This window comes from Mchenga conophoros, linkage group LG15, assembly GCF_057382185.1.
Source record: "Mchenga conophoros isolate Kocher_MC1m ecotype Shallow Benthic linkage group LG15, M_conophoros_male_GT1.1, whole genome shotgun sequence".
NCBI lineage: Eukaryota > Metazoa > Chordata > Actinopteri > Cichliformes > Cichlidae > Mchenga > Mchenga conophoros.
This window is the reverse complement of record NC_140540.1, coordinates 18,693,250-18,705,259: the sequence shown is the minus strand read 5'-3', so window position 1 is coordinate 18,705,259 and position 12,010 is coordinate 18,693,250. Positions and strand designations below refer to the sequence as shown.

At 39.6% G+C, this 12,010-nt stretch overlaps 1 protein-coding gene across 11 annotated transcripts in view; it reads right to left on the bottom strand.

The window, feature by feature from the left end:
* Positions 1-12,010, bottom strand: part of LOC146558186 (DNA (cytosine-5)-methyltransferase 3A-like) — a 104,384-nt gene that overhangs the window by 54,897 nt on the left and 37,477 nt on the right. For 7 of the 11 annotated variants that reach the window (XM_085247524.1, XM_085247528.1, XM_085247527.1 and 4 more), the window contains exons 3-6: positions 11,637-11,744; positions 874-997; positions 519-556; positions 297-413 (exon numbers count right to left, since the gene is read on the bottom strand). In XM_085247524.1, the coding sequence (XP_085103650.1) occupies positions 297-413; positions 519-556; positions 874-997; positions 11,637-11,744 (387 nt within the window). Of the gene's footprint in view, positions 1-296; positions 414-518; positions 557-873; positions 998-2,604; positions 2,883-11,636; positions 11,745-12,010 lie in introns of those variants that run through there. The other 4 variants (XM_085247532.1, XM_085247533.1, XM_085247534.1 and 1 more) reach the window with 2 other exon arrangements.

Here is a 12,010-nt window from a genome sequence, read left to right as displayed (position 1 = left end):
CAGTTCTGTCAAGGTTGATTTAATATCTAAAGGGGATTTCCCTCTTTCTCTGGATTACTCAGCATCGCACAAAGCGAACCACAGCTAATTTCCACTGTAGTTTGGTTGCTTTAAAAGGGCATCCCACATCTATAAAACCAGTTCAAAAGTTTATAAATCTTCTTGGTCCACCTGTAAAACTTTTACAATATATAGGACGAGAAGTTCCATCAAAAATATTTAAGGAGCATATTTGCTCTAACTGGGCTCCTAAATAAACGTATATCAGTGTAAATACGAGCTTTTCCGTTGCTCACCTCCATCTTCCAGCGGCTGAGCCATTCTTCTCTCTGTCTCCTGCTGATATAGTATGGATCTCCAGCCTGAAAAGTTACTCTGGGGACTGGCCTTCTCCGCAGCCTTCCAGTCTCTCCCTGCATGTACACAAAAAGCTTGTTATATATTGCGTATACCATGAGAGTGATTGATTTAACCATGTAGAAAACATGCAAAATTGCTGCAGACACTTGTTTTCTCACCTCTCTGGGGGAGTCGCAGTTTCTGTCATCTGGCTCGTCTGCAGGGGAAAAAAAGTTACAGGAAATGGCTCATTTGTACAGGTTTAACGAGAGATTTAATGAGGATGTAAAGACGTGGTTTTCATCACTTTGCCCCAGTGTACTTATGTACAATTACCATTCCCTTAAAAGCTGCAACATGGAAGTTCTTTGAAAGGTAAAGTTTTAGATAAATGAATTACACAAAAGATAACATTTGTTGTTGTAAATAAACTGTTTAAAGTTTTTATACTGAAAGAAAATTAGCAGAACTTTTCCGAATGCTGTTCAATCTAAGGTAATAATCATATATGGGCAAAGAGCATTAAAGCTGTACCCTTATTCCTCTCCGCTGGCTCTTGTTTCCGACGCCCGCGCTTCTTGCGAGGGGAGGGTGAAGGCGCCGGCTCCTCAGGCGGAGTTGGGGGGGCGTTTGCACAGGGGTCAGAGGTTGCCATCTCCTGGGAAACACACAGTGCACAGTCTAGGTATGAGAAAACTGTTGAACGCCCTCGTCTACACCCATCAAAGGGTTCCACAGACATAATAATCATACACACACACACACACACGTGCAAGCTCTATACCCACACATAAAACAAATGCCTAAAAACACACAGTCAAAGAGCTACTTCAAAACTGCACACACATATTAGTCTACAGAGGGCGTCTGCACAGGATCACTGTAATAAACACCCCCAGGTACCATTAAAACACACACAAACACACACACACCTTTGAGGTGACGATGGGGGGGGGGGGGGGGGGGGGGGGGGGCTGTACTGATGTGAATAACAGTGCTAAATGATCCTAACTGCTCCTACAAGTTTAAATGTATATATATTTACAGATGCATGCCTAATATTAAGCACAAATTTAAAATGAATTTACACTGCAAAATATCAATATGGCAATACTCGTGAATTATGAACTCAAACAATCTTCTGCCTCTAGTTCAGGGGCTAATCCATTAGCTGACCAGCTTTAATAATGCTAAACCAGGGGACACAGCAGGGTTTTTTTTTTAATATGTGTGTGTTTGTGTGCTGCTAAAAGATTTTATAGATCGTTGGTTAAAAAGTGCAGAGCCAGAGGTGAATATCAAACTCAAATGCTACGCTAACTCTAGCTTACGCTAACAGGCATGCAAAAGCTGTAATGAGCGGCTGAGGCGGCCTGTAAAAGTCAGATAACGCAAAAAGGTGACTAAAAGGGCCTTGGGACACATTAAAATACTCCAGCACACACTTTTAACACTTGCAGTCAAACAGAAACAAGGTTGTAATCCAAAGTTACATTTCTGATGGCCTTACAGCATACATAATAGCTAAAATGTACTATTTTGCTTTAAATGTATGCTGTTGCCCTTTTGTAAAATAACAGTAAAGAGTTATCTACATTTATAGACCACCAGGTTCTTAGACTTAATGTGGGATCAAGCAGGGTCTCCAGACTCCATATAGTGACAGGGTAGCACTTTATATTTGTTTACAGAGTTAGAATCAAAACTAGAGTTATAAAAGTAAAAAAAAATGCTTTAAAGATTACTCATAATACTTCGTCAGCACTTATTAAAATTAAATCAAATGCTAAAGGGAGAACTATTCATAAATATAGTGTTTAATAGACTTAATTAATTACAACAAACACATCAAACTCACACTACATAAATCAAGCCAATCCACTAAAGTCAACCACTTTGGTCCAAGTGGTTGACTTTAGTGTGAAACTTGCTATTTGAAATAATACATTTGTGTATTACTATAAAAAGCATATTAAAAATTGTGGATATCTACTGATAATAATACATTAGCTAAAATGAATTAAAAAGATGTGAACAAAACACGTGGTATGAATTAAACAAGCTGAAAATGATAAAAAATTAAATTAAATTAAAAAAAAGTTAGCACACCATTGTCTATCCTGTGAACCATGACGTGCCCTTGATGTGAGCACGTGGCCTTTAACATTTATCATTTTAACCCAAATATGAAATTAAAGCTGCATTAAACAATAAAGAAAACACTAAACCAGCTCCTAACTTTTAAGCAAACAACTGACTACTTACACATTCAGCAGAAACAGAGGAATCTGGGTTTGCAGTCATCTTTTTGGCCACATGTTGAATGCAAATTCATTTCAGCCCTGGTTTGGTCCACAGACTCTTGAGAAAAGTATCTGGATGTCTTTGGGTTGCTATAAGTGCTCGCCGTTCTTCAGCTACTTCGCCTCTCCGTCATTTAGCGCTACACAGAAAGTGTAAAGCCGGCTTGAGTCAGCTGGTTATACACTTCCTTTTGCAAGAGCAGGTGCACTGGTTAAGCTTCACTGAACCAATCCTACGACCTGATTGAAAAGCAATAGGTGGATATTGCTTAATGCAGCTTTAAAGATGTGCTGATATTTATATGATAGTTTATAGTGAAGAAAAAGGCCACAAATGCGCTGCAAGCAGGCATAAATGCATCGAAAAGCAAGCTATTTTTAGCACAGTGGAACTTTCACCTTTTCAAACAACTTCTCTTTGCACTTCCTCTTCTCTCCGAATCTATCGTCGCCTTGATCTTGACTGACAGACAGCCTGGAAAGTACCTGACTTTACTCTACAGCTGACAAACTTTAAACTGACTGTGTATACATTGCAGCAATCCAGCTAAGGGCAGCTTTTAGTTGGATGAAACGTTTGATTACACCCAAGAATAGGCTGAGCAGAGAACAGGATGTAACAAACAATAAAACAATGGTGCACCAAAATAATAGAATAAGCAATCACACTACAGCAAATTAATACATGCCAGCTGTGTTTATGTTTTACAGATGTACAGCCGAAGTAGCTGCATGTATTGTTGAAGTGTAAGATGTGAAAATAGGCAAATACCTTTTGTAGAAATCTGTGTTTTTCCTGTATATAAAAATTATAGAATCTACCAAAGAAACAGTAGGATTTTTCATTATGATTTGAAAGTACAATTTTGCTTATCAAATGGCCAGAAATAAAAAAAAATGTACAGACTTCTGATAAGACTAATTAAACTTAGTTATATGCAGACCAGTTGCGCTTATGTGCATCCCCCAACCCTACAAAAAGGCCCAATCCGAGCCAGTAAAAACCCTGGAAATGTGTACTGCAGGTATTTTTGCTTAAATTGAGCAATTAAGAGGAGAAATGTCAAAACTATGCACAAGTCACATCAAAGCACACCACCCAGATTTCCCCAATATTTTTATGTTTTTAAGTCCCGCACCCTCCTGTTGTGAAAAATTGCAATACATACATCCATAGTTTGTGTTATCCTAGCTGCCAGATCATAAGATACAGTCAATATACACATTTAATACCAACACAGCTTGGCAACCAGATTGAAAGGGAGTCCTCACACACTGGGAATATACAACCTGAGGGCTATAACTACCCCACGACCTTCTCCATCTGACCCTGAGTGTGCAAAAAGCAAAACAAAATAACCTCCCAGAAATCAGTGCTCAGGAATCCCAAGGCAAGCCTGTACTGCTTTACATAACTAAAGACAAATTTCAGTGTTTTAAGTGTATGTCTATCATTTTTCATGTTAGCAGTGTTTTCATTGCAACCTATAAGTGGAGATGAGTGCAGCTATCGATTGTATGGCTTTTTTTTTTTCAGTACGATGCTCTAGAAACAAATTCTGTCCAGCCTTAAGTTTGATGCGTAATGAATTAGCTGCAAAATAGGCATTGAAATGAAAAGGAATCAGTAAATGTGGGTTGAACCATATATATAATTATTCTAGTATGGATCACAGAATTGCAATTTCAGTAAAGTTGGAAAGATTCAAAAACTCTATTAACGCTATTTGAATCTTCATACAGGTGCATGTTCATTATTTGAAAATTAAAATATACATTAATAAATGAAGACATTAAAAAAAGGCTTATCTCCTAAGAAGTCATCTGTAGCAGTCAATATACTCTGTTTTCATTGACAACAAATTAATTAAGTGTCCAATTACTAATCAGAAGCCGCATATACACAGAGCTTTTGCATGGAAAGAATGTAATACTGCTTAAAAGCCTAGCTACAATTTCTTAAATCACATTTTATACAGTAACTTTAAACAAATTAATGTGACCATATTTACTGAGTTTGCAATTGGGTGATACAACAGAACAAAGTAGCAAATCTACACAGAATGGCTGAATCTTATGGCAGGATCTTAAGAGAGCTGTGCATAGGCGAATGCCTGCAAACCTCAATAAAATAAAGCAACATAGCAAAGACACGCGGGCCAAAATTCCTCCACAGCAGATAAAGTAGACTGATAAAGTCATACTGAAAATAATGACTTAATTTGTTGCTGCTAAAGGTGGTTCTATAATCATGGGGGCGTACATAGTTTTTTTAATCAAGTATAAGTCAAGAATCCTCTGAAAACATTGTTTTACACAACTGTGCATGTTCTTGGGTTGTTGTTTTTTTTTTTAAGTGTAGGCTTTGTTTTTCAATAATTTAAGCTCATACCCCTGTACTGTAACACACTCTCACAAGTTACATTCACGTCTTAAATGCTGTTGACCGTCTTTGGCACTTTACTGCAACCATTTGCATTACTGTCATACCTGCTACCGTTGGTCATTTCCACTACTGTCCATGTACAACTCACAAGCTGGTCTATCTACTTATTTATTTATCTATTTATTATCTTTCACATCTGCACTGCTGTATATAGGTTTCACTTTTAATATATATTTCCCCAAAATGTGTCCTTTATCTCTTTTAATTCTTAATTCTTCCTCACAGTCAGGTGACACAAAAATGCATTAGTGCCATTAATTTATGGCACTTTTTAGGATATCTGTGATAGATGTAGAGGTATAATGAACACAAACAAAATGACCACACTTTGTACCTGACATTGTTTCCCTTACTCATTATAATCAGGTAAAGTTTGAGTGTTTTCTGGCAGATTTTTTTACTTTTATATGAGTTGATCATATTTATATGACTGCACATAGGAACTCAACACCACACGATCTTTTGCTTGCTATTTTAAATGTTGTGACCAAAATTGTCATTTTTATCCACCAACCACGTGTCATGATACTTTTTTGTCAGACATGCCAACCACAATCTGTTCGCAATCCATCTGTGACCTTTTTGTGGTCTGGATGCAAAACGGAAACACCAAAAGAAACCAAACGAAACTCCACATGCACCAAAAGTGAATCGAAAGGTCTGGTTGACATGCATAGTCTGACTGAGCTAAGAGCCAAGCAGTTTAAATAATTATAGTTTAGCATAACCTAAGATTGAATCTAGTTATTATAGTGCAAGGAGAGTTTCATTTTTTATAAAAAACTGAGGGGGATTTTCACGTTGAAGCACGTTAAATGTTGGGAAGTGTTCCAATATAACTCTGTAGTCCTACTGTCCTTCAAACTACTTTAATCTACAGTAACACACAGACATGCATAATAACCCACCAGCTGCTCCACACATGGTTGAAGCAGAGAGGAAGAAATGGGATCAAAATGAGGGAGGAAATAGGAGGAGGAGGGGGAATACTATCTTAACTTAGAAAAAAATACTGACCAGCGGGAAAACAAAGCAATGAAATGATGAAGGAAACAAAGACAAAGGCTAATTTAATCATCCATTAAACCATTACTCTAATATTATGTGTGTACAGGCGAGAGTGTGGTTACTTTTGATGGAAGAGAACAAGTGGAGAGAGAGAGAGAAGAAATTGAGGCTTTCTTGACCCATCTCTGCTCTATATAGTTACTGACAGCTCCACCCTGGTGATCCACACAAGTCCTGGTCAGACTCCACGGTGTGATTGTGTATTTGTGCTTTTCATATTTGTATGTCCTGGTGGGGACTTTAACCTAAGTGCACACCAACCTTGGAGGACTTGTCTCACTACAGGGAGCATAAAGTAAAAAAGCATGAAGTAAGGAGAGCCTTCAAGAGAGTGAACACCAGGAAAGCAGCAGGACCAGACGGCATCCCAGGTCGTATCCTAAGAGACTGCGCATACCAGCTAGCTCCTGTGTTCACTGAGATATTCAACATCTCTTTATCTCAGTCGGTGATCCCCACATGCTTCAAAGAGTCCATCATTGTTCCTGTTCCGAAGAAACCCCACCCTGCTTCTCTCAATGACTATCGCCCTGTAGCCCTCACCTCAGTAGTGATGAAGTGCTTTGAACGCCTGGTCAGAGACTTCATCATTTCTTCACTACCAGACACACTGGACCCACTACAGTTCGCTTACCGTCCAAATCGTTCCACAGACGATGCCATCTCTCATCTCCTCCACACATCACTCACTCACTTGGACACTAGAAGGGGGAATTATGTTAAAATGCTCTTCATAGACTACAGCTCTGCATTTAACACCATAATTCCCTCCACACTCACCACCAAGCTGGAGCATCTGGGACTCAGCTCATCTATGTGTCAGTGGATCTCCAACTTCCTAACTGGCAGACCACAGGCAGTAAGGATGGGCGGACATGTCTCAGCCTCCACCACTCTCAGCACTGGAGCCCCCCAGGGGTGTGTTCTGAGCCCCCTGCTGTACTCTTTGTACACATATGACTGTGTGGCCACTACCAGCTCCACCACCATCATCAAGTTTGCTGACGACACCGTCGTGGTGGGCCTGATCTCTGATAACAACGAGACGGCCTACCTGAAGGAGATTAGGAATCTGGAGAACTGGTGCCAGAGGAACAACCTCCTTCTAAACGTCAGTAAGACAAAGGAGCTGATAGTGGACTTCAGCACTAAGCAGGAGAGGAACTACCAGACCCCTGTCATCAACGAGTGCCCAGTGGAGAGAGTGGACAGCTTCAAATACCTCGGAGTTCACATCACGCAGGACCTGTCATGGTCCTGTCACATCAACACCGTGGTGAAAAAGGCCCGACAGCGTCTCTACCACCTCAGACGCTTGAGAGACTTCCAACTGCCCTCCAAGGTGCTCAGGAACTTTTACTCGTGCACCATAGAGAGCATCCTGGCGGGAAACATCTTAACCTGGTTCGGGAACAGCACCATGCAGGACAGACGAGCTCTACAGAGGGTTGTGCGGTCAGCTGAGCGCACCATCTGCTCCGAGCTCCCTGACCTGCACTCAATCTACAGCAGGCGGTGCTGGACCAAGGCCAGGAAGATCGTGAAGGACCTCAGCCATCCCAACAACAGACTGTTCTCTCTGTTGAGGTCAGGAAAGCGATTCCGCTCCCTGAAGACCAACACAGAGAGACTGAGGAGGAGCTTCTTCCCGCAGGCGATACGGTCTCTCAATCACACCACCACACAGTACTGACCCACACATACAGTTCTTACACACACACTGGACTTTCTGGACTTTGGTTTTGCACAACACTGGTCACTATATTCTTCATTTCCAGTTAATACTTGTACAGCTGCTGTTATTGTGTATATATTTATTTATATTTAGATTTCTTCATACATTCTTATATAGTTCTATATTGTGTATTGTGTATTTTGTTGTACAGTTATTTTATTTTCAACTTTAATTTATATATTTATCTTTATCTTATTCTTCCCGGTTAAATTTACCCTTCATTCTAATTTGTGTTGTACAGTTATTTCATTTTTAACCTTAATTTATATTCTATTCCTTCCTAGTTAAATTTACCCTTTTTAATTTTTCATATTTATTTCCTATCTTATTCATAGCCTTTTCCTTTTTTGTTTTCTTTAGGTCACGAGCAGTTGTCCAAGCATTTCACTACATATCGTACTGTGTATGACTGTGTACGTGACAAATAAAATTTGAATTTGAATTTAAAACTTCAGGGATGTGTGTAAATAGTCAATTTGATGATGATGCATTGTTTATCCATTGCAAGTCGGCCAAATAAATGCTAGCCTATACATCAGGGGTGGCCAACTCCAGGCCTTGAGAGCCGGTGTCCTGCAGGTTTTAGATGTATCCTTGATCCATCACAGCTGATTTAAATGGCTAAATTACCTCCTCAACATTTCTTGAAGTTCTCCAGAGGCCTGGTAATGAACTAATCATTTGATTCAGGTGTGTTGACCCAGGGTGATATTTAAACCTGCAGGACACCGGCTCTTGAGGCCTGGAGTTGCCCACCCCTTCTATACATAAAAGCTCTCCTATGTCTGCTTACGTTTCACATTACTAACAGAAAAAAGTAAAGCCCAGAGGATGAGTTGGCTCCAATAGATAACTTCAAGTTTAATCACGAGTTTTTAGATGAATTCTTATAGGGGCTACATTCCCATGCCAACTTATGCTGCACACCTACAGTAGGTTATGCACGAGATAAGACAGCAGCAAGTACAAAACCAGCTTAATGACCAGTCAGTTCTGTGGAAAAAGGCGTTACCATTGGTGGAAAAGCCTGTGGTCCTAAGTGCACAGTTAGAAGAGGGGTCTTTTTGAGGTAGTTTACAGTTTTGACTTTCTCTGACAAAAATTAATACGAGACAGCAATTCTTATAAGCAACTTTATTCCTTGCTATATTTTCCTGTTGGCTGCAAAGAAGGTTAAACTTGTTTTATAAGTGAAAACAGGGCACTTAAGCCTTTTACTTGCCGTCTTATATAAAATGTAGGTAAGTGGTTTGATGTTTGTATTTGTATTTGTTATTCTTTCAGCTTCTTTCACTTGTTCTTAGACCACTGCAACTGAAAGAACAACGCTAAAACTGCCTCACAAACAACCACACACACACACACACACACACACACACACACACACACACACACACACACACACACACACACACATACATATACAACTTAATTGAACATGCAGTTGTAAATTATATATCAAAAAGGCTGTAATCCAAATCAGTCTGTTAACTTTGATACAGAGTAGGCATGTCTGTTGACTTTCTTTTCTCGTTTCAATAAACTTTATTTATAGAGCACTTTTCCAGTCTTACTAACTAAAGTGCACAGAGCACACATACTCTCACACACTTACAGACACACACACATGCATATAGTACTTTTAGTACTATATTTTTCCTCTCAGACACACACAGCTGATTTGTGTGCAGAAGCTTTGTTTGTTGGTTTCATTCTGAATTACATATTTAACATCTGTATTTTTCTAATGTTATACTTTTATCTTCCTTTGTAAAATTGTTCTACAGTTACTAGATCTGTACATGCAAGCCAAGATTAGGAATACCTGGGCTGATTTATGAATTGATAACCACCTTTATATAACCACTTAGCTTGATTGCTGAAGTTATTAAGAGAAGCCACAGAAGGAAAAGACATCCTGAATATGTATGTAGTACAGCACTGCAGTAGCGTTACACATTGTAGAAATATTTAATTAGGGTAATACAATAATAACATCTAGAATTAGGTTACACATTGTAGAAAAGTTTCTGTGCTGTCTGCTTGTTTTTCAGCCACAAAGCAAAGTTGGCAACATCGCCAGTTTGTAATGTTGCAACTCAGTCATTACATTGTGTATTTGTAGGGTAGTCGGTTAAAGAACTTCACTGGTGTTACTAAGATATTGCAACACCACCCGCTACTAGAAGATGTAGTGAGATGGAAACTAACAAGTTTTGAGGCAGTAGTGATGTAGGAATTGGGTTGCTCCATACACGCTGTACAAAATGCCTCACAGTTCAGGGACATTTAAAATATGATTTGATGATTTGTCAGTTATGTCTGTTTTCTTACTTTCAGACTGGTTGAGTAATCTGATTTTTTTTCCTCCTGTTTAAAGTAATTAAAGTTAAGCTTAAATATTCACTTGTGATCGTTAGTGTTAGGTTAAGGGAATGCTCAGTGTCAATAAGTAAACCCCACAGAGATTATGGAAATACATTTGTGTGTGAGTGTGTGACTGTGTGCCTGTGTCTGACAGGACCCACATTCATCCTGCTCGCTTTGTCAGGGCTCAGACATCAAAGCATGATCAGACCTGCTCTCCTGCACACATGCATATCCACAAACATACACACACGTTGGTTTTTCTATATTTATGAGGGCACTAACTGACAATCTAATCTATCCTAATCTTCAACCATCACAATGAACCATAACTACAACCCTTTGTGCGCTGAAACCAAATCCTAACCCACCTATTGCCTTATAAAATGTGAGGACCTGCCTAAATGACCTCACAACAAAGGTTTTTGGTCCATGCAAGGATATCAGCACACACACACACACACACACACACACACACACACACACACACACACACACACACACACACACACACACTCTTTCCTTCTGAGTAGTTCACTCAGTATTCCTCTTGTCTGGGGCTGTTTTTCTTGCAAAATGTGAGCACTCATCTTACAATGGTCCAATAAAATATGATTTGGGACATTAAACTAACCTTAGTGATAACTGTTGGCTTGCATTTGGCAGAGGCTGGGAAAGATATCATAGGTGGAGGAGTGCGTTTGGATTTTAGGTGGCAAAAACTTTGCTCACAACTGTTGAGTCCTTTATCCTCCTCCTACTTCTTTTTTCTACAGCTCAGTATCAGTCAGTTTGTGCTTCTTACATTCAAGTCATGCCCACTTCTGAGCAATCCACCAACCTAAAGTCATATTTTTATGACTTCAACTGATGCTAGAGATTATCTAACTTCTGTTCCAGCCAGACTTTAAGTGGTATATGGAAAATGTGGGGGCTGGAGCCATGCTGACCAGAAATTGATGAGTGTATTAAACTGCCATTACATGTGGAGGACTGCGATGACTACATTTGCAAACAGTCAATGTGTAGGGGACTCCCCCTTTCAAAGATGCTGATTAAGAAAGAAGTCTCTCTCTGTAACACACTGAAGCAGAAAAAAGCAACCCACACAAGCTACTATGTCAGACACACTCAAATGTGACACTTAATGCAGTAAATGCGCCTCCAGATCAGTGTGTTTCTGTATGATATGATTTGACTACAGCTGATGCACGGAAGCTCGCAGGTATGAATGAATAAGAAGGAAAGTAGTGCATGCATGTTTAACAAACCTCTGCAGATTAGAGAGGGGAGTTTTTTTAATAGGTGAACAGATAATCAATCATTCTTCTGCAGTTTAAAGCACAAAACACCATCAGGCTTTAAGTACAGTACTCACAGGAAGCAGCTGTTTGCGTTTCCTGCTGGGACGACCCACTCTGCGCTTGTTGCGGGGGCTCGCCGGTGTCCCCTCCTCTGGACTGTCCTGGTCTGCACCATCTTCACTCTGTGAAATTACAGAGAACCCACATCAAACACTCAACGAAGGCTGTATGAAGTTATAATTGATGTCAGCAGTAAGACCGCATTAAAGCAACACTGACTAAGGGCAATGTGGCTAAGAAGCTCTTCAGGGCAGAAGTTGAAAAACAGGATGTAATGAGCACAGGGCACCATAGCAGTATTAATAACTAAGTTGTTTCCTGGTTTTAAAAAAGCCACTATTCACAGATTCTATGTTTTTTTTCCCTTTAAAGAAAAAGGAAAAGAGAT